Source organism: Chrysemys picta, chromosome 3 (assembly GCF_011386835.1).
Source record: "Chrysemys picta bellii isolate R12L10 chromosome 3, ASM1138683v2, whole genome shotgun sequence".
Classification (NCBI taxonomy): Eukaryota; Metazoa; Chordata; order Testudines; family Emydidae; genus Chrysemys; species Chrysemys picta.
In genome coordinates, this window is record NC_088793.1 from 144,210,424 (window position 1) to 144,234,287 (window position 23,864).

The 23,864-nt window shown below is 40.5% G+C and overlaps 1 protein-coding gene across 8 annotated transcripts in view; it reads left to right on the plus strand.

The window, feature by feature from the left end:
* The window catches only part of CRIM1 (cysteine rich transmembrane BMP regulator 1), a 317,691-nt gene that overhangs the window by 217,650 nt on the left and 76,177 nt on the right, over positions 1-23,864 (plus strand). For all 8 annotated transcript variants that reach the window (XM_005296243.4, XM_005296244.5, XM_005296246.4 and 5 more), the window contains one exon: positions 13,478-13,606. In XM_005296243.4, the coding sequence (XP_005296300.2) occupies positions 13,478-13,606 (129 nt within the window). The remainder of the gene's footprint in view (positions 1-13,477; positions 13,607-23,864) is intronic.

Consider the following 23,864-nt stretch of genomic DNA (forward strand, 5'->3'; position numbering starts at 1 on the left):
AGCCTAGTTACTCTAAGATGCCTTAACACCTTCCAGTAATGATGATGGTCTCATCTGCCTTGTCAGAATATCCCATATCTATTGAATTGGCCATTACAAATAGGCTTAATCGGATTTGATTTCAGTTGATAAAGATCAATATTTGTCAGTATCACTCCAGTCAAAAAATTGTGAAAACAAATTCCTATTTGTATTAAGTTAAATTTGAACAGGAAGCTGCTTGAGTATTGGTGTAGCAGCTCAGGAACGAAGTACTTTGATTATGACATGTTGGTCTGAAGGAAGCTCTTTGTTTTCAGTAGTACAGAAGCAGGGGATAGCTTTTTTCAGGTGGTAACAATCAGAATAATGTTCTTTGGATAAATGAATAAAAGTAGTTATTTGGATACCAAATTATTTTAAGTAATTAAAATTTGGCATCAAATCTGAAATAAATGATTTCTTCCAACCCTAGTTAGAGCATGCTTTGTAATATTTAGTGTACATAGTTTCTTAGTTCTGCTCTATTTATCTTTGTACATGCAGTGACGACCAAAAATAATCCCCCATAACCGCTTGTTTTTAATACCTTGTAAAAACTTATAAATAGTTACTTACTTGAAGTTGAATTAAACGAGATAGTTAAATGATGAAAAATTATCATTAACTGTAAGGCTTGCTAATTCTGTATTAGGCATGTTGGCACCAGGAAGGAAATTCTGTTGCTTCAAATTTGGGGCTGGTATTTTCCATGTAATGAACTCAGGGATGGGGGTGGGGGGTGTAGAGGTCTGGAATGCTAACTATGAGGATGGAAAACATTTAGTCACTCTTGGAATTATATGAATGTTTTTCCAGGAAGCTTAAGTAAACACACACTGTGCTGCTTAGGAGGCAGCATTTAAAGTTTTTTGGACGGCAGACAACATTCGAACAAGTATGTAGAAGCTAATGCAAGATTTTTAAACAGCACACCCTTTGGGGCAAATCTGGGCTATTTGTCAGATTAGGTGCTACATAACAAATTTGTATTTTAGTCTACTATTTACGTGTGTGTATGAAGTATATTGCAATAACCTTGGTAATAAATACTAAAATAGATTGAGTTTTCATCTCTGTCGGTCTCTTCAGTGCTGGTTTTCTTAAAGTAAAATTCATTAGGCCTTCTAGACTAGAGACATAGATCACATTGGAAAGGTGCAGAAGGAAGAGTTATTTTGCTTTACCAAACACAGGGACATTCTGTCTAACTCAGGCTAGAGGACTCTCTTCGTAGCTACATTAAAATACTTAATTCTATTTCTCCATTCCTTAATAGATACTTTCTGCCCTCAAAAATAGAATTTATTTTATATTTCATTACTTACAAGTTTTAGGGGCCTGAGACGAAGCATAAATCTTTCTATTGAATTATCTCTGTACATGGTTAACACTTTCTCAAGGAATCCCAAGGACATATATCTGGATTTCTCATCAGTATAGAATTGTTCTTCACATAATTCTTTATCATTGTAAACATGTTAACTTCAAGGGTATATTTTATTTTATATATGCATTACTGAGTGCAGTAATATCTTCCATTGATCTCTTCAGCCTATTGAAATTACTTCTCACAGTACAGCCTAAAGTTTGTTTGTAAATTGTCAACCATTGTTAAAAATACTGGTAACAGAAATATAGTGATGAACTCATCAAGGGAATCAGTGTAAAATTACCTTTCTAGTTCCATACTGTGGCAGACTTTCAAAATAAAGAGATAAGTGCTTGAAATCTATTCAATATTTCAAACTTCTGACTACTATTTTGGTAAAAAATGGCAGCCTTTCCTTTATGAAAGATCTTATAAGGACTCACTGTTAAAGAATATCTTTACAAAATATTGCTATATTGTATTGATAAAATCTGAGTTTGCGAGTTAGTCATAACTTACTTACTCCTAATTACTTTGCATTACACTAACACAGACAATATTCCATATTCACAGTACCTGATGCAACATTTCAGTTGTAGTAATATCATTTATTTCAGGTCTTGAAAACAACAACAAACTCCAGTTACAAACGTTAAAAGAGGGTATGCAGGCATTATCCTACACCTACCAAGTATAACCCAGGGAACAATTCTGTGGTATATTTTGATCTGCTGCTATTTGGTCAGAGTGCACTACAGAACTTTTAGTGCATGGTAGCAGGGTCCAAATGGCCACATAGTGCATGGCAGGCAGGTGTGCTGTAGATTTACACCCCAGTTTGCCAGGTGCTAAATCACCATATTGACAAACCCTAAGGGTATAATTTACAGATTTACTTAATGTAAGCATATCTATAAATGGAAGTAGCAAGATAAGGCCTGTGATATGAAATTAGCAAGTCCAGAGGGTTTCTGCAGTGTATTTTTCAGTTATATATGTTTTTTATAAAATAAAGAAATCTTGGGCTAGATGCTCCTTTCTGGTGTATGATGTAAAAGGCACCAAAGAAGGGCAAAGGGGCTGGAAAACTGGTTGCTGCTTTGAGCAGATCCATAACAACTGTTTTGAAATTTGCACCATTTTTGACTTCTGTTTATTTAAAAAAAAATGTATCAGTTGGAAGCCATCATTTGAATCGGATCTCGGGTTTCAGTGTGCCACCTTATTGGAAAAAGAAGGTGAGCCACTTGATGGGAGTAGTTGCTTAGCTTGATTCAAGATGCTCAAAACCCTTGAGATTTTCAAGCTGAGTTGGAAGAGTGTTGCAGCCTCCTTGCTAATAGCAGGTGAAAGTGTGCACATGAGCTGTCGTTCAGTAGTAGTTATCCTTAAGGAAACGAAAGTAGTTATCTGCTCACATGGAACATCTGTTTAGAACTGTAAGCAATTGAAAAATTATAAGGTAACTGCATAAGAAATATGTCGGTTGAATTACATCAATTGTTAGGAAAACTGTATAGTAGTTTATGCTGGAAGCCAAAAGAGGTGCTCTGTCAGTTGTAGATCTGTGGAACACTAACTTTGACAAGATTTTTCATTCCCCTGCCTCAAACTATCAGAGCAGCCAGGAGAAACAATAAACCACCAAGAGATTTATAGTGGGGGGCAAGGGAGACTACTGTATGTGTTTGGGTGAGGGAAGCAATCAATAGGGCTTGTCAGCAGCAATATATAAATGATCAGAAATTGCAGTCATTTGCCATGAATTTCACTTCCCTGAGTAGACAGAAGTTTTGCTTCTCTTTCTTGAAACTTCCCTAAATTGTATCTAATGAACTTTTGGTGCAGCCTCATTCTGGTAGTATATGCAGCATTGCAATAATGGACGGAAGAATCCCATTCACTGTTACAGACTAGGGACCGAATGGCTAGGAAGGAGTTCTGCAGAAAAGGACCTACGGGTTACAGTGGACGAGAAGCTGGATATGAGTCAACAGTGTGCCCTTGTTGCCAAGAAGGCTAATGGCATTTTGGGCTGTATAAGTAGGGGCATTGCCAGCAGATCGAGGGACATGATCGTTCCCCTCTATTCGACATTGGTGAGGCCTCATCTGGAGTAGTGTGTCCAGTTTTGGGCCCCACACTACAAGAAGGATGTGGAAAAATTGGAAAGAGTCCAGCAGAGGGCAACAAAAAATGATTAGGGGGCTGTAGCACATGACTTATGAGGAAAGGCTGAGGGAACGGATTGTTTAGTCTGCAGAAGAGAAGAATGAGGGGGAATTTGATAGCTGCTTTCAACTACCTGAAAGGGGGTTCCAAAGAAGATGGATCTAGACTGTTCTCAGTGGTACCAGATGACAGAACAAGGAGTAATGGTCTCAAGTTGCAGTGGGGGAGATTTAGATTGTATATTAGGAAAAACTTTTTCACTAGGAGGGTGGTGAAGCACTGGAATGGGTTACCTAGGGAGGTGGTGGAATCTCCTTCCTTAGAGGTTTTTAAGGTCAGGCTTGACAAAGCCCTGTCTGGGATGATTTAGTTGGGAATTGGTCCTGCTTTGAGCAGGGGTTGGACTAGATGACCTCCTGAAGTCCCTTCCAACCCTGATATTCTAGGATTCTATAAATGCATATGATTACATTGGCTCCCTCTTCTTTTGGCGTGGATTCGTTTACCAGTCTAAGTTACAGTTATGAACAGTTAAGAGCACTTGAGGAAGAAAGGGTTTGCCTTTGCATTTTATCATTAGCCTTTGAGGAGGTCTTCTATGCTTTAAAAATAAGATTAACTGAAGAACTGCATAAACTGTGGTCCAGAGTAGTGGAAGTAAAGTTAAACATTTAGTGAATTGTTTGTTTTGAACAATGTATCTGTTAGGAATGGAAATTAATAGAACCATGATGTGCTTTTACAGAGGGTGAACAATCATCAATAAGCTTTGTCTTTTCTTTGTTACCCTCACTTAGTTTCTGTGCTTCCCCTGCACTGTGTGTGTATAAACGCACAGGCCTTAAAAACTCATCTCCTTTTCATTTTGTTTTCATAATGAGAAGTGGGTGTTTCAGTCTCACTCAAATTTTGCTGAAAGCGGTCTTTCATTTTCATCTGAACCCACTCTGACCTTCTGCTTTATTTGTTTCCCAGACCTCATGATTCAGCAGGGTACACAATTATACCTGGATAGAAAAAAAGTCATTCTGTTGTATGATTTATGTATTTTTTTGCATTCAATTTCCTTGGTTTTATTCAAGTGGGAAAAATCTGCCTCTTTAATAATGTTGTCATGTAATTGGCCAATGTAGGCTATGAGGCTCATATCTTACTTAAGTAAATAAATTAATTTCACAGGTTTGTTGCTGCTGTTTGATAAGAGACCGTTTTCTGGGCAGGGCAGCAGCACTTGGGTATTTTATGAAAGTATCTTTCCCTAAGGGAAAAAAATGATTTTTTTTTTTCCTGCACTGGTGGTTTGCCCTTGTTACAGCTATTTGTTGTCAGCTATCGATATGGCTGCACTGTTGCAAACCCCTAGTGTAGCCAAGCCCATAGAAAGGAAAAGACAATATAAGACATGATATGCACTATTGCATCCCACCCTGATTTCAAGCTGAGGTGAGCTGGATCAGCGCAGATCATGGCTTAGAGAGTTTGACTGTACGTTAGGGTTTGACACTGGTGCCTTTACCTTGGTTGTTGACCATCCATGGCTAAAATCTCCATGGTAGACAATGCCTTAGACTTTGTAGAACTTGCAGAAAAACTTGCAAACTGACTTAAAAAAAAAATTGCAAACTCTTGACTTTCTTCTACCCACTCTTATCTTCTGTTGTGAATTTTGCTATGTGTTTCAAGAAAATATTTACAGCATCCTTCAGCCTGAGAGAAGCAGCCACTGTCCTTACTGAGTTGCTAGTCTTGATGAGCAGGGAGACTCTGTAGTGATTTCACATGGGATGAGGGATGGAGGAGGACTTAATTAGGTGCTGCATAAATCTTAAGACATACTCACTGAGTGTTCACAAAGTATTTTTTTCCAATTATTTTATTTTTATTTTTTGTGAATGTACTCTAACAACAACAAAAAATTCTTCATGAAAGGGTAGCCAGATGCCCGGTTTGGAGCTTTTTTTCCTAAACTCTCTTTCAGTTGCTGTACAAAAAGTGACCTGTTTTTTTTAAAGTGAAGAATGTATGTCAGTCTCCCATAAATCAAAAATGGATTAACAGATTTTTCTAAAATTAAAAAAAACAAAAGCTGCTGAGATGAAGCATAGAAAGTTTTAGCCTCAGAGGAGAATTTTTTCAGACAGTTATGAGCATGTGAAAACAAGAGGTTATAGTGGATGTAACCTTAACTAGAGCATTTCGTGGCAGTGAAACATATATTATGAGGAATTCTTTTCACCCTAGCCACTCCCTCTTTTTCTTTTCTATCCCCCCTTTTTCATTGCTTCCATCTACCATTTAGTTCCACTTCTAAAATATACAGACAGACTACACAGTTTTCCCACCCATTGTTCATCTGTGCACTCGATCTTTCTTCTGCAGTTTCTACCAAGTGCACCAGTGAAAGGCTAACCCAGATCACATGACCTTATGTGCTTTTTCAAGCTTAACTACTGTTTGCCTATTCAAATAGCCAGAAGACTGGCAGCAGCAAAGCTGGCTTTATTTGTTGAGTCTTGTCTAGTGAAGTGAAAAGGGCTGATACTTTTTTCTAGCTGCATTTTTGTGGGGGGAGTGGGGGGTGAAATTATTTCTTTTGTCCTCTGTTTGCAGCTCATTGAGAATCAGGCATGCATATAAAATTACTGTATCTCAGGGCTTACCTTTATGGACAGGAGGGGGGGAAAAACAGATTTGTAAGCTTGTCTGGAAATATTTGGGATGCTTAGGGCAGGCACAAAAGTGGGAGATAATAGAATAATAAAACACAACAAATGAAGGATTAGCAGAAGTCATTTTAACTAGGGTAGCAGTGGTTTTGTTGTGTCATGTATAAGAAATAACGTGCTGCTGAACATTTCAGAGTGGCAGTGGTAATTTTTCAAAAGTATGTACCAGTTGACAACAGAATCAGAAGGCAAACTTATTGTAGCTTTCAAGGGCTACAAAATGCAAAGTATAGCAATTGATTTTTTTTATAGATTTTACTTAATATGTAGGTGTAATTTAAGTGTTTTAGGGATAAATTCAAAAGAAGGAGCGCATGAAATCCTCCCCTGTCCACAGTCCATTCTTTTAAGTCCGGGTGGTACTGTTGATTCAAAAGTTCCCATGATGACAATTTTCAGTGAATTCCTACTTTCAGTTGTATTGATTAGTTGTGGCATTTATAAAAGTCTGAAACAATAGATGTTCTTCTAGCACAACACATTCACATTAATAAGATTTTTCTATTGGTATGGTATGTGTAAAGGATCAAATTGAGAACAGTAGTGTGTGGCAACTAAATTTATCCTGCAACCTTCAAGTTAGGACAAGTTCTGTGTAAATGTGATGTTCTATTATTTAAATAGCCTTACCCTCTTGTCAGCCACTCTTCCTAAAATTTCCAATACACCTCTACCCCGATATAACGCTGTCCTTGGGAGCCAAAAAATCTTACCACGTTATAGGTGAAACCACGTTTTATCGAACTTGCTTTGATCCGCTGGAGTGTGCAGCCCCTCCCCCTCCCCCCGGAGCACTGCTTTACCACATTATATCCAAATTTGTGTTATATTGGGTCGCATTATATCGGGGTAGAGGTGTATTCCCTAAAATGGGTTACCACTGTGTGGCCCTGTAACACTTCTGATCTACTCCTAACCCAGTACAGTATTCTAAACAATAATAGAAATGTTCTCAGACAGCTCTCTGCAGGACCATTACACAGTGTAGCAACTTCATTTATTTGCTTTTGTTGTGCTGTGAGTTTATACAAACGCAGGAGATGAATCCAACACAAAGCATAAACAACATTCTTTTGGCACAAAATGAAATATTGGACAAGAACAACAACGGATGAACAACGTTAAGGCTTTAAATAAATACTCATTAATTTACAATAACATTATTAGATTACTGTATTTATAAATACCCTTAAAAGATGGAAAATTCATAAATTAAGATCCTTCAATCAATCTTAATTCTTGCATGAGATCAACAAATGAGTTTACAATATCCTTCAGTCACTTGACAGAGATTGTAGCTTCTGAGAGATCACCAGCTAAGCTTACAGGTTTCTTCATACACCTAGCTGAGATTGTCTGCTGTAGAATTCATGCAAGATAAGTCTATTTCAGGCACTTTATGCAGATTGTACCTCCCACAGAAGCCTTCTCAAAACTTCCAACTAGTATAAGCATGGTGAATAGAAGTCTGTGGTCTAGAAAATAGGACATTAGACTGGGAATGAGGAGAGTGGAGTTCAGTTCCTGACCCTGTTGCTGACCTGCTGCATGTGGCCTTAAACAAGTCAATCCATGACTCTTTGCTTTGGTTTTCTCTTCCAATCTTGTCTACCTGATCGATTTAGATCTAGACCCTGTTTGGGTCAAGAAATTTCCCTTACTGTGTGTTTGCACAGCCCCTAGCCCAATGATACCCCATTCTCAATTAGTGCTCTAGAGCTAATACAATAATAATAATAAAAATACTTGAGTAATTTCAGTGAATGCTAGCTATTTTTCTCTCTGAATTTACAAGATGTGCCAGCAAAGCTTGAAAATTTCTAGGATGATAGTTACTGGTTTTGCAGAAATTGCAAGCTCTGGCAGTTTCACCATTCATGCTTATACAGGTGTGGAGGAGCACATAGTTCAGAGCGAGACATCCCTTAGGTGAGGATCTATTAACAGGGATTCTCTATGTCTTAGTAAGGAGGAGAGGATGGAGGATGATAAAATATGGGTAGGATCTGTGGAGAAATAGTCAAATGAAAGAGTCCCATTCAATTACATCATGTCATGTCAGACAGCTAAAAAGTGATAAGTTTTTAAAGTACTTGTATACAAATGCTAGAAGTCTAAATAATAAGATGGGTGAATTAGAGTGCCTCATTTTAAATGAGGATATTGGTAAAATAAGCATCACAGAAACTTGGTGAAATGAGGATAATCAATGGGACAAGTAATACCAGGATACAAAATATATTGGAAGGACAGAACAGGTTGTGCTGGTGGGGAGTGGCACTATATGTGAAAGAAAGCATAGAATCAAATGAAGTAAAAATCTTAAATGAACCAAACTGTACCGTAGAATCTCTATGGATAGTAATTCCATGCTCTGATAATAAGAATATAGCAGTAGGGATATATTACCAACCATCTGACCAGAATGGTTATAGTGACTGAAATGCTCAGGGAGATTAGAGAGGCTATAAAAATAAAAAGCTCAATAATAATGGGGGATTTCAACTATCTGCATATTGACTGGGTACATGTCACCTCAGGGTGGGATGCAGAGAGAAAGTTTCTTGACACCTTAAATGACTGCTTCTTGGAGCAGCTAGTCCTGGAACCCGCAGGAGGAGAGGCAATTCTTGATTTAGTCCCTAAGTGGTGCATGGTATCTGGTCCAAGACGTGAATATAGCTGGACTGCTTGCTAACAGTGACCATAATATAATTAAATTTAACATCCCTAAGGCAGAGAAAACACCACAGCAGCCCAACACGGTCATATTTACTTTCAGAACGGGAACTACACAAAAATAAGGAAGTTAGTTAAACAGAAATTAAAAGGTACAGTGGCAAATGTGAAATCCCTGCAAGCTGCAAGGAAACTTTTTAAAGACACCGTAATAGTCTCAACTTAAATGTATACCCCAAATTAAAAAACATAGTAAGAGAACCAAAAAAGTGCCACCATGGCTAAACAACAAAGTAAAAGAAGCAGTCAGAGGCAAAAAGGCATCCTTTAAAAAGTGGAAGTTAAATCCTAGTGAAGAAAATGGAAAGGAGCATAAACTCTGGCAAATGAAGTGTAAAAATATAATTAGGAAGGCCAAAAAAGAATTTGAAGAATTTGAAGCTAAAGACTGAAAGTAATAGCAATTTTTTTTTTAAGTACATCAGAAGCAGGAAGCCTGCTAAACAACCAGTGGGGCCACTGGACAATTGAAATGCTAAAGGACCACTCAAGGACTATAAGGCCATTGCGGAGAAACTAAATGAATTCTTTGCATCCGTCTTCACGGTTGAGGAAGTGAGGGAGATTCACAAACCTGAGACATTCTTTTTAGGTGAAATATCTGAGGAACTGTTCCAGATTGAGGTGTCATTAGAGGTGGTTTTGGAATAAATTGATAAATTTAACAGTAGTAAGTCACCAGGACTACCCAAGAGTTCTGAAGGAAGTCAAATGTGAAATTGCAGAACTACTAACTGTGATTTGTAACCTATCATTTAAATCAGTTTTTGTACCAAATGACTGGAGGATAGCTAATGTGATGCCAAAAAGGGCTCCAGAGGTGGTTCGAACAATTACAAGCCGGTAAGCCTGACTTCAGTACCGGGCAAATTGGTTGAAACTATAGTAAAGAACAGAATTTGTCAGACACATGACGAACATAATTAGTTGTGGAAGAGTCAACATGGTTTTTATAAATGGTAAGACATGATTTCCCATCTATTAGAATTATTTGAGGGGGATCAACAAGTATGTGGACAAGGGGAATCCAGTGGATATAATGTACTTATATTTTCAGAAATATTTTGACAAGATCCCTCACCAAAGGCTCTTAAGCAAAGTAAACTGTCATGGGATAAGAGGAAAGGTCCTCTCATGGATTGGTAACTGGTTAAAAGATAGGAAACAAAGGGTAGGAATAAATGGTCAGTTTTCAGAATGGAGAGAGGTAAATAGTGGTGTCTCCCAGGGGTCTGTATTCAACATCTTCACAAATGATCTGGAAAAGGGATACAGTGAGGTGGCAAAATTTGCTGATACAAAACTACTCAATATAGTTAAGTCCAAAGTAGACTATGAAGAGCTACAAAAGGATCTCACAAAACTGGGTGACTGAGCAACAAAATGGCAGATGAAATTCAGTGTTGATAAATGCAAAGTAGTGCACATTGGAACACATAATCCCAACTATACATATAAAATGAATTAACTGTTACCACTAAGAGAGACACCTTGGCGTCATTGAGGCTAGTTCTCTGAAAACATCCACTCAATGTGCAGTGGCAGTCAAAAAAGCTAAAAGAATCTTTTTTTGGGAATTGTTAAGAAAGGGATAGATAATAAGACAGAAAGTGTCATATTGCCTCTGTAGAAATGCATGGTACACACACATCTTGAATACTGTGTGCAGATGCTGTTGCCTTCATCTCAAAAAAGATGTATTGGAATTGGAAAAGGTTCAGAAAAAGGCAACAAAAATGATTAGGGGCATGGGAGAGCTGCTGTATGAGGAGAGATTAATAAGATTGGGACTTTTCATCTTGGAAAAGAGATGACTAAGGGGGGATATGATAGAGGTCTATAAAATCATAACTGGTGTGGAGAAAGTAAATAAGGAAGTGTTATTTAGTCCTTCTCATAACACAAACTAGGGGTCACCAAATGAAATTAATAGGCAGCAGGTTTAAAACAAACAAGGAATATTTCTTCACACAATGCACAGTCAACCTGTGGAACTCCTTGCCAGAGGATGTTGTGAAGGCCAAGATTATAACAGGGTTCAAAAAGATCTAGATTAAATTAATGGAGGATAGATCCATCAATGGCTGTTACCCAGGATGGGCAGGGATGGTGTCCCTAGCCACTGTTTGCCAGAAGCTGGGAATGGGCGACAGGATGGATCACTTTGATGATTCCCTGTTCTGTTCATTCCCTCTGGAGCAACTGGCATTGGCCACTGTTGGAAGACAAGTTACTGGGCTAGATGATCTTTGGTCTGACCCCTAGGGCTGTTATGTTCTGCTCTTAATTTAAGAGGTCCACAGACACTCAGAGTATGCCTACTGCATCTGGGAGTGAGGTCTCCCAGCCTGAGTAGACAGACTTGTGCTATCAGAACTTGAGCTAGCGCACTAAAAATAGCTGACTGGATGTTGCCATTCGAATGGAGACTTGGGCTAACCACCTGAGGTAAAGCCTACTGGATAAGGTTGGCTTAATCCTGTGCGGCTATCGCGAGCCACTGGAGCCACAACATCCATACAGTTGTTTTTCGCGCACTAGCTTGAGCCCTGTAAGCACGAGTCTGTCTTCCCAAACTGGGAGGAACAGTTCTGGAAAGCAGAATGGGAGGATATAAGTAAATACTTCTGTTCTACATATTTTAAACTGAATGAGACAGAACACTAGTTGTTTTATGAGCTGTTTGTTTTTGAGACACAGGTGATATTTCTGTGTTTTCCTTTCCACTTTCACTTTGCTTTAATTTCAGCTTGCTTTGATTTTTATATGCTGTTTCATCTGCTGAGATGAAACTGCAGTGTAGTTTAAGACCCCATTCCTGCAAAGAGTGACTCTCGTGGCTAACTTTATGCACTGTGAGTAGTTCCCTTGAATTCACTGGGCTACTCATGGTGCAAAAAGTTAAACATGTTCATATAGGGTTACCATACGTCCGGATTTTCCCGGACATGTCCGGCTTTTTGGGCCTCAAATCCCCATCCAGGAGGAAATCCCCAAAAGCCGGACATGTCCGAGAAAATAGGGAGGGAGGGGCTGGTGGTGCTCGGCCGGGGGCCGGCGCCCCAGGGCCCGAGCCGAGCCGGGCGGGAGACGCTGGGGCCAGAGCCTCTTGGCCTGAGCCGGCCGGCTGCCGGAGGGAGCCGCTCGGTTTGGGGGGCCGGACTGGGCCGTACCCAGCCCCAGCCTACCTGCTGCCTCCCTGTTTCCAGCTTCCCACGAACATTTGATTCACGGGAAGCAGGGGAGGGGGAGGAGCAGGGAGCGGAGCGTTCAGGGGAGGGGGCAGAGTTGGGGCAGGGACTTTGGGGAAGGGGCGGGGCGGGGGCGAGGAAGGGGCAGAGTTGGGGCAGGGCCGGGGCCCTGTGGAGTGTCCTCCCTTTTTTAAATTAAAATATGGTAACCCTAGTTCATAAGTTTTTTCAGGCTAGAGGTCTAATTCTGTAGTTAAAGTTGCTAAGTGTTTTTGATGCAACCTTCTAATGGATGCTGGAGGGAGAGTAAAAGATGGCAAACTTTTGCCTATGATTTCAATGGCACTGCTGCATGAAATAAGGGTTTACAGGGTCAAGACTGGTTTAATAATTGGGGTTTGTTTATATAAATAAATAAAATCAGTTTCTCTAGTTTAAACTGGGGATACAAATACTTTACTACTATCTGGGCTGTTGTGAAAACTATTCATTGTTTTAAAATGCAATCTAAATACTAAATATTGCTAAAAGATGGAAAAAAGTTCTGGAGTTGCTGGTTGCAACCTCATTATTACTGTTGAGTTATTTTGCACTTCAGACAGGGATTTTAAACATCTTTGTTCTGTATAAAAAAAAAAGCATATCTTCCCCAAAAATACAACATTTTATCCTCTGATTACAGAATGAATTTTCTGAGAATTTACAAGTACTGTTGATCCATTAATTTGAATCAGATATTCCCCCTCCCCTCATATTATCTTAATAATGCAGTGTCCCTACATACTTTAAATTCACTGAAAATGTGTGCATTGGCTGTATTTGAAAAAATTAGGAATAAGTCATTTTTTGTTCTTCATAACTGAAAGTTAAAATCAGTTTAGTGTGAGCTGGCACTAGGAACACTAAAAAGTGCCTTAATCATAATTATTGGGTATCTGTGGTTTGCCATAGGGCAGAGTTAAGGTTCTTTATGTTCCCTAACTGCATTTCCGTACCTTTAACATGTTAATACTAAATTTAAAAGAAACCCAAATTCTGAATTTAATGGGTTTATAAAGCTTGTTTTTTATGCTAATTGCAACATTCCTGTAATATATTTACCTTAAATTGTTGATATGTACTCTCAGCTGTAGCTTAATCTTAAAGAAGTTTTTGCCTGATATGATAAAACTTTATATATTAAAAATATTGCAAGAAGGGAATGGTTATTTCTAACCAATTATAATTACTTGTATTTATTTCTTTTTCTTATTTATTAGAACCAACATATATCACAATAGGTCCACCCACATGTGAGATTTTGGTGAACTGCACATTGACTGAGAAAGACTGTATGTACAGTTTCAGACTGGACCAAAATGGTTGCCGCATTTGTCAGTGCAAAACTAGTGAGTACAGAAATCATTGTGGTTCATACCTTTTTTATTAAGATGTGTTTTACAGTGGTAAAATCCTTTGTCTATTTTAATGTTGAGTAAAATCTTGGAAGTTTTGAAATGGAAATCAGTACACAGGTACATTACTATAATTCACTGTTTTAGGATTGATTATTTGCTTTGATAATTATTTTGTTTGTAAAAATACAATTGAAGCATTTGTTTGGAGAAAAAAAAACATTCAGTATTACATGGATTTAACTAACAGCTAAGGAAAAAAGGTAGGTAAGATTTTGGGCTTCTCTTTGAAAATGTCCCCTTGGTAATTTTCTTAGAACTTTGATATTTCATTTTTTCTCTACTTTAAAAAAAATGGTTTAGCTTTGATAGAAATAAGTGTTTGTTCAGGTGTCTGATGTTTATAATTTTTTGCTCTTTGAACAAAATCATTAAAAATGCAGTGTTCATATTTTCTTGGGCTTAGTTTTTGGATGCCTTACACTTCATATTTATATCACAGATTCTCATCTGGCATGTGACTTTTATAAGTAAGATATAACTTTGTGTCTTGGGAGCACTGACCTTATGTCAGTCATGTTAGCACTGTCATAGGGAAACAGCAGAACTTGATTCTCGGTACACATTTCATTGAGAGTTTGTAGTATACGATTGAAAAATAAAATTTGAATCACTCCGCAGGGGACGTACGATTTGAAATCTCTGCATGCACAAAGAGAGAAAGTTTGCAGTATATCTGTCCGTCTACCTTAGGAGTTCTGCCAAGGAGAGAAGCTTTAAGCCAGGGGTGGGCAAACTTTTTGGCCTGAGGGCCACGTCGGGGAATAGAAATTGTATGGCGGGCCATGAATGCTCACAAAATGGGGGTTGGGATGCGGGATGGGGTGAGGTCTCTGGTTGGGGGGTGCGGGCTCTGGGGTGGGGCTGGGGATGAGTTTGGGGTGTAGGAGGGTGCTCTGGGCTGGGACTGATGGGTTCGGCGCGCAGGAGGAGGATCAGGGCTGGGGCAGGGGTGCAGGTTCTGTCTGTGGGTGCAGGCTCTGGAGTGGAGCTGGGGATGAGAGGTTTGGGGTGCAGAAGGGTGTTTCGTACTGGGATTGAGGGGTTTGGAGTGCAGGAGGGGGATCAGGGCTGGGGGTAGGGGGTTGGGTTGTGGGGAGTGGCTCGGGGGGGGGTGTGCACTCCGGGCGGCGCTTACCTCAAGCACCTCCCAGAAGCAGTGGCATGTCCCTTTTCCGACTCCTACGCTGAGGCGCAGCCAGGCGGCTCTGCACGCTGCCCCATCCGCAGGCACCGCCCCTGCAGCTCCCATTGGAGCACCTAGGAGCCGTAGCGGGGCCATGCCGCGGCTTCTGGAAGCCACGTGGAGAGGACCCTGCCCCTGTGCCCCAGCTAGAGCGCTGGAGCGGGGCCACGTGGCTGCTTCCGGGAGCTGTGTGGTGCGGCGCCTGCACCCTGGCTGGAGTTTGCCCACCCCTCTTTAAGCTCTGTTGGTAGCTTCACTGGAGTCCAAGCCCAAGGAGGTTATTTAGAGGAGTTTGTTTATTTCTCTGGTGGTGGTAGAGTGCAAGAGATTGTAACAAAGAATAATATGTAAAGTAAAAGATAATAGTGGTAGCTCCGACTGTTTATTTTTTTTGAGAACCAGTTGTATTAAAAAGCTCCCATTGACTTCAACAGCAGCAAGGATGGATTGCATATCTATTTCCTGCCTTTTGAAATCTGAATAGGGTTTTCCTTTTGCTTCTTAAAGCAGAACAAATCATTTACCTCTGCCAAATCTTGCATTGGCTGGTGCAGTGAGAGGAAGCAGAAACACTCCTGGAGTAGTCCATGCTTCCTAGGGAGACCTTTTTGTTCAAAAAAAAGGGGCAAATATGCACCTTTCATAGTGCTTGCTGAGTGCAGTGGTTATGGGTTAGAGTCTGAAAGCTCTTTCTAAACAGCGGACCATGCCTCTTTGAGACTTTGAAGTACAGGTCAGCACATTATCTGATCCTCTCTCCCCTTGCTCATTCTTGACTGCTATCATCCCCAAACTACATGCATGGGAAAGAATAGGGGTCCCTAAGTCCACATCTATGCTTACAGTGACACAGCTATACCGATGCCACTGTAAGATCACTCGTATAGCCACTCTATGCTGACGGGAGAAAGCTCTCCTGTCGACATAATAAAACTGCTACCACTGCTCAAGTAGATAATGTCGGCAGGACAGTATCTCCTGCCGACATAGCGCTGTGCACATGAGCGCTTATGCTGGCAAAACGTCTGTCTCTCAGGGCGGTGTTTTTTTTTCACACTTGTGAGCAACAAAAGTTTTGCCAGCATATGGGATAGTGTAGACATGGCCTGAGTCCTCCCCACTACTTCTTGCACAGTAGTGCAGTAGAATATAGTATTTTACCTCTAATGAAGTATAAAGAAAATATTACAAAAGGGCTAAAGGTCAACCAAATGCTCTAGCGTTTTTTACCTTTTGAAATCAAATCTGTGTCCTGAATTGGAGAACTATTGCCAGTTTTGAAGCCCGGGGATGCATGCAGAATATTCAAGTATGTCATGCAATCCTGTCAATGCTAGAATGCTTCTGGGAGATTGCATTGTGGCAGGCTGAGAATTGAGACCTGCTTTCCTTGCAAATGGTATGAAGCTCAATTCCCATCTCATGAAAGCAGAGAAGAGCTGTGCTGCAGTATTTATATTATACTGTAGCCTTTAACTGCTCTTAAAACCAAAGTGTGAAGTCTAGTATTCTGAAATAAGTGTTGGTGTATAACTTACTGGCAGGGGTTTTTTGATCAGACAAAAATCAACTCAAAAATCATTCCACCACAGAAGTTAAATAAGAAAATGTATACTAGTATGTTTGTAGCTACACACACATGAAAAAACGTGTGAAAAAAATGTGAATGTTCAGCACTTCTGCAAATTAGGCCCCAGGTTGAGCACCCAGAACATAAAGGAATGTATATTTAATAGCCACTCATGAAAAGTTTTGGTTAAAGTGACTTTTGCCGAGCATCACATAGCAAGTTGATGGCAAAGGCAAGGCTAGAACTGAGTTCTCCTGAGTAGCAGTCACCTGCCTTTAACTATAAAATCATCCTTTCTTTTCCTATAGTCCCCTGCCACTTTATTGACATGGTTTACAACTTCCAGACAAAATGAGGCAGGAATCCTATAAGCAGCCTAATTCATTCCACACCCTGATTCATTTCTTGAACATCATCCATCTTGAATGAATGAGGTAGGGGTATTGTAGAAAAAATAGTGTCTGGTCATGTAATTAGAGACTATCATATGAATATACACAAGGATGCAAAAATAGATTAAACCTTAAACCTAGCATTTCCTGTCTTCTAGGATGGACCTAGACTGTTTTCAGTGGGAGCAGATGACAGAATAAGGAGTAATGGTCTCAAGTTGCAGTGGGGGAGGTTTAGGTTGGATATTAGGAAAAACTATTTCACTAGGAGGGTGGTGAAGCACTGGAATGGGTTACCAAGGGAGGTGGTGGAATCTCCTTCTTTAGAGGTTTTTAAGGTCAGGCTTGACAAAGCCTGTCTGGGATGATTTAGTTGGGGCTTGGTCCTGCTTTGAGCAGGGGGTTGGACTAGATGACCTCCTGAGGTCCCTTCCAACCCTGATATTCTATGATTCTATGATTTTGCTATCTCAATAACATAATTTTAACAGTGTTTTTTAAAGGCAAAAATAAATTCTATTATGTGCAACAGTAACAATCTAAACTTGGCATGACTAGGCTTAGTGGTCATAGTGAGAGCTGGGAGCCAGGAGGCCGGCTGGGTCTGGATACCAGGAGACCAGAATCTGAGACAGGCCAGAGGACAGACCAGGTGTCAGGAGACAGGCAGAGTCAGAAGGTCAGTCTAAGACAGGCCAGTGGACAGGCTGGATACCAGGAGGTCAGAGTCAGGTAGCACAGAGGAGGTAGTCCTAAGCAGGGAAAGACCCAGTCGCAGGCATGACTTCCTCGCTTGGTTTAAAGAGAAGCCTTGGAGTTTTGCCCACCAGATTCCTTGACTAGAGTACTGTGCCAAATCGGAGCTTCAAGTTCTGGTGACTGTTTACAGGTCACTGGGTGGTGGATCGGAATGTACGGGCTCCTAAGAGCACTGTGGCCTGGGATTCCAGATCCGTGGCCCTTGAGAATCCCAGATCTCTAAACAACAGGGTTTGAATCCTGAATCTTTAGCACTGCAATTGAGACAACTTCCCCTGGAACAAAAGGACTAATTTCATGAGTTGGCAGCAGGAGAAGGCAGTGTTCATCTATGGACCCAGAATTGCTAGGTTACATATGCAGGAGTAGCCCCATCTAACAGATGGCATAGCTAAGAACAAATATTTGCTAATGTTGTTAAGTGGCTGAGACTGCCATGTAAGATTTGGGTTCTGTTTCTGGCTTGTCTAACTTGTGAGACTTTGCTCAATGATAGAGGTTGTGAAAGACATGGAATTATCATCACCAATTCACTGAAGTGAGTAGAAATCAGGGTTTCCTGGTTCTCAGCACAATGCATGTTCTTGTAATCCTAAGGGTATTTTATGGACACAGCCACAAGAGGGAGAGGATCTATTGTTGTAGCTCTGTCCTATCCAGAAGTTCGTCTCTGTGTAGTCTCCTGAGATGAGGCGCTAGTATGCTGCATGTTCAGTGCAAATGGAATCTTAAGAGTTTTTGGTATCAAGTCAAAAGCAAACTATGTTGTTTGAAACAGAGACAGGAAATGGTGATTTTTCAAGCGTGTGTCACTACCAAATCTGAATGGATTTTCATGTTGCCAGCAAAAGGCACCTCCTTGACCCTAGGACTCTCCATCTGCCAAATATCCAATCCCACCACAAATTATGGAGGCATTAGAGTATTTTTAAAAGGCAGAAATTTGTAATGTAAGGGCTATGACTGCTCCTCCCATAATTAAATATGGCACATAAATGATACAGAAATTATTCCTCAAGCATGACATTGTCAGAGAGCATGATACCCAAGGCACCATGGCAGGGATGAAGTGTCTTCAGAAGGAACTTGAATACATGGATTTGTGAGATAAGGGGAAAAAAGGGGAGTCAAAGACAACCCCCAATTTTTTAGCTTGAGGGCTAGGGAAGATGATTGTGTTGATGATAGTGACAGAAAAAAGGGGTCACATGGAGCTGAGTGGAAAGAGATAGAGTTCAGTTTTGGCAGTGTGAAGCTTTCCAAATGAGTTAGGAGACATCCAGAAAGCGATGTCAAAGAAGGAGACTGAGATGCAGGATTGGATGAAGGCAAGTCAGGAGCAGAGGTACATCTATGGGTCATCAGTGTAGACATGATAGTTGAAACTGTGAACATATGAGAAAAAAAGGGTATATAGAGAGAAGAGAGAGCCAAGAACAAAGCCATGCAGGGTCCTCTACACAGTGGGAGAGTATAACCCTAAATAATTTCTCTTATTGTGTTACAGGTTAAAAATTTTGAAATGTTTGTAATTTCACCCCCTTAATTGTTGCTTACCCTAAATATACATATTTGGGGTTGTGGGTTTTTTTGTTTTTTTGTTTTTTTTAAATCTATCCTTACAATTAATCCTAACCATTTTTTTGGTGAACGTCTCTCATCCATGACATTCAAGATGCTGGTGCATTTAATGTAGCAGCCTTTCTATTGAATTTAATATCAAATATAAGGCATATATGCATATTGTATGTAGTGCAAATTTCTTTGAATTAGTATAAAAATGGGGAAATGTCTGAACGCTTTCTGATGGTGAAGCTTTTCTGCCATTGTCGTGAAACAGCAACATGTCTCATGAAAGTAGGATAGTGGTATCAAAAAGTACAACATTAAACTAACCAGCTTGAGGACAGGCAAAAGAAAGTATTTTAGCTTTAAAGTAGGAGAGTCCTGGCGGAAGTAGGGTACTCTTATCCTTCAGTATAAACGTTGTTGGCTAACAAATGTGTTGAACCTCTGACAATTAACTATGAAAGATCATGAAAAAATGGGGAAAGATCAGAATGCTGGAAAAAAAGTAATGAGATAAATTCTTAGAACTGGAAAAGAGTGATCCTGACAGTAAATGTATGGTAAATCTCTAAATTCAATCCCCAGTAAAATAAAATACAAATATTATCTTTAAATAAACACCTAGAGGATAATGAAGACATACATTTAACAGGATGGTTTGTATTATGGTGAACAAATCATACCAGAGATTTTCTTTTCTTACTATAATTACAAAAATACCCTAAGGGGGAGGAGGAAGAACAATAGGTGGTAATAGTATACTGATTTTTGTAAAGAATATATGCCTCATGAAATCAAACTAGCAAAATTCATTCAAACTGTGTGAGGATCGTCACATGGAACGAAAACTGTCTGAAGGACTACAAAAGCCAGGTTACTTGCTACTAAATATTTCTTCAAGATATTGTCTGTACAAGTCCACATTCCTGGAGTCATATGTGATATGTAAATCCCAGAACTGTTTAAAGCAATTACTTATTAGTGCCATTTGCACTCAGTACACTTATGAAACATTTTATTTAAGCAGGGTTTTAAAGAGTCTCAACACTCCAATCCTCAGTTTTCATCCATATACACCTCTACCCCGATATAATGCTGTCCTCCGGAGCCAAAAAATCTTACCGCGTTATAAGTGAAACCGCGTTATATCGAACTCACTTTGATCCACCGGAGTGCGCAGCCCCGCACCCTCCCCCCCCGTAGCACTGCTTTACCGCGTTATATCTGAATTCATGTTATATCTGGTCACGTTATATCAGGGTAGAGGTGTATTGGAAATCAATAGAGAGTTCTAAAGGAAGGAGGAACAGTTAGTGTGGATCTGTGGAGGCAGTATATTCAGAAAATTCCAGTTACTGTTAAGTAACCCTAGTTTTCTCCTTCATAAATTCGCCTCCCAGTTCCCCACCCCTGAAGATGAACCAGCAGTAGCAATCCACACCAAAAGGATGGCTGAGGAGTGCTTAATTTAAAAGGTACTGTAAAACAGCTCTCCTGAAATACGATCTGGCCTCAGCATCAAGAGAATAATGATGGGTAAAGATATGTAGGTAGCTCCTTGTACCCACACTACAAATCTCAGAAATGGACACTATACAAAGGCATGCTTAAAATGCTGCCATAGCTCTTGTTTAATTAACATTAGGACCATCTGGTATCTGAAACTTTGCCTGCAAATTAGAAGACAAAATACAAAACAAACAGATCTTCAAAAGTTTATACACCTCTTGGATTTCTCTTCAAAAGCCATAAGTAGCCTGGATGATTTATAAAAAGAATGGCTGTCTAGGTAATGGATGAGAACCTGCTTCATGTGAAAATTATTGAATAAAAGTCTGCCCGTGAATAAAGGGATCAGGAAAAGAAACATGAAAAGAAATGCATTATCTCCAAGATGAAATTCTGAGACCGTTTCCGAATTTTAGGTTTGGTCAGAGTACCAAGGTGTCCATGTGAAAAAAAGTAAATGGAAGATAAGCTTATATCTACGTTTAAGAGCTTAGATTTTGTTTTACACACATACCAGAGAAGACCAATTAAAAAGCCAAGTCACAAGGCTAAATAATAAAACTAGGATAGATGTTCAAGTGGAAGATCCTTTATGGATTAAATTATGGAATTCTTTATGGACTAAATTGAATCTCCTTTAGGCCTGATTCTGAGAATATTGAGCACCCTCCCAAATCTTGTTGAATTCAGTGGAAGCTGGGCATGCTCAACACACCTTAGGGTCATGCATCGGCCATTTGTGTGAAGTTCTGTCTGACAAGCTATGATCCATTGAGATGCCATGCCTTGGGGGGGGGGGGGGGGCGGGGAGAGATTCCATGCTGATAACTATTGCAGCTAAAATAGCACTTGTCACTCTTAGAGGGTTAGCTGCACTGATGTCCCCTTTCAGGTCTCTCTGAGTGTCCCCCTGTAGATGTTTACACCATATGCCTTTACCTATCCGTGGGCAGAATTCCACTGTTCTCCCACTTCTAGACCAGACCCTGGGCTACAGTACCACGTGTATCAACCATTCTTGCCCTGCATGTCCAACTGAGTTTGGGCACCTGCAGTTCTTCCCTTTAGGAGTCTGACCAGTGATATAGTGATCAGACAGCCTTCTTAAAACAAAAATATTGTTTATTTTAGCAGTAGGAACAAAGCAAATTTTTAAAAAGTAAACAGTCCACATGTGTGTCTATCTTACCTAAATGTTTAGCATCCATTGATGGCAGACTAGGCTGTCCCAAGTTTTCAGATACTCCTCAGCAGGGTCCTGGGTCTTGGTCTAGTTCCCTCTAAATGACTACTGCCCTCTCTTGAGAGAGGGTCCCTTTTAAATCCCTGCTACAGTTCTTTTGTTTTGTGCTCATGGGCCTTTTCCTATCCCATTTAAAATCAGTTGTTCTTCATGTGCTGGTCCCTGTGTGTATTCTACTCGGTTACTCATGTGCTCCATGCGCCTAAGAAGATTTTTTTCTAGTAGTTTCTGTTGGTCTGAACTTTTTCCCTTCTTGTGCTTTGATCTGAGAGTATAAGGGGCAGTTCAGATTGACCGCCTCTCCAGTTCCTTCTAATTGCTGCATGGTCAAAGATAGAACCCTCCAGTGTCCACAGAGTTGATTCTCCTACACTGAACATGCAAGTATTATAAATTGTAGATCACATATATAAAAAAAGTCTTAGTTTAGTTTAAGTAGTTTATAAGAGAGACAGATTTCAGGGAATACACTCACTCTCAGTCTCACACTCTCTCTTTCTTCCCAGTACGGGACTCCAATTATGCCCAGGACTCTGGGTGTCAAGAACTGCATCTCCTGCCCTGTTCCTTCCCAGTCAGCAAAAACCATCAGAAGTGCCTCTGCCTCAGAGAAGCTTATATCTCTTCTAAGTGTAGCATCTGTCATTCCTTCCTACCCTGTACCCATTAAGTGTAGGAGGTTCAGGGTTAGTAAACACCTCATGGAACAGGCTCTGAGGTCCCAGTTGGATCTGGGCTGGGCAGACCCCCCTATACAGCAGTCTGAGATATTGAGCGCACTACCCAGCACTGCCACTTTGGATGGAGGGACAGGCAAAGGTAGAGGTAAGTACTCCTCATCTCAGGCTCACCATGAGGGTAAGAAACACTCTGTAGAGTCTACAGAAAAATACTGCTCTATATCCATTTCTGAGAGGAGATCTGATTTGCCCTTATGCTATTGAGGTCAGGTGACTATTCGTGCCTTGTGCAGGGAAGCTCAAAAACCCATCAGGATTGTGGCTAAGAGATCCTCCTCTTCTTCACTGTCGGTACTGAGTAAAAGCATAGATAGAATCCTGCAAATCCATGGATATCCATGGACCACTGCAGATTGCGGATCAGATGCCGATACAAATTTTGTATTTAGAGCCCTGCAAGTCTGCATACATCAGCTTTATTTCCACAGATATCTGCCTCTGCAGAGGCAGATATCAGTGGGTCATTTTGCAGATCAGATGCAGATACAAATTTTCTTTCCATGCAGGGCTCTAAGCATAGATGGATATGACCATCGGTAACAGCAAAAAACTGACCATCATCCATACATCATCAGCACTGACATGCACTTGTGAGCTGACACCGAAAGCTCACAGGGGAAAGACACTTTGTGATGATGATTACACAGCTTTGGAGAACATGACCATCCTTTCAGATCTGAATCTGAACTGTCTGTCAGAACTACTTCTTATAAGGAAGATCATGACGCCATCAGTCCACGAGCATTATGAAAGAAGCTGGTCTGCTATTCCTTCTTGTGGCTGGGATATTTCCTCAGTGATTTTGACAGCACTGTCTTTGAAGATGGGAGCCCACATTTTCTTCATTGGGCAATTCTGCTATGGGAAAAGGACAGTGTCACTGGGTGGGCTGTTGCTGCACCCACCTCCAACCATGTGCTGCCATGCACAATCTCAGTTACAGAGGTTTATTCTTTTATAGCAAAGGTTAACAAACAGAAGGCAGTCTTAAGTCAAAACCTAGTCCCCAGGCTTCAGGGCCACCCCTCCCAGGGGTCTCTGGCTCCCCGACTTCTGGCAACTTTCTTGCCTCCTCCAGCTCTGCTCCCCTCTTGGAACTGCAGCCGTGGGATTGCTCCTTGATCCCCTGGCCTCATTGGCTACAGGGACTCACCACAGGACTTAACTCCCCTCCAGTGTGGCCTTTGCTGCCCAGGGCTCAGCCTGTCTCAGTCCTCCCTCCCA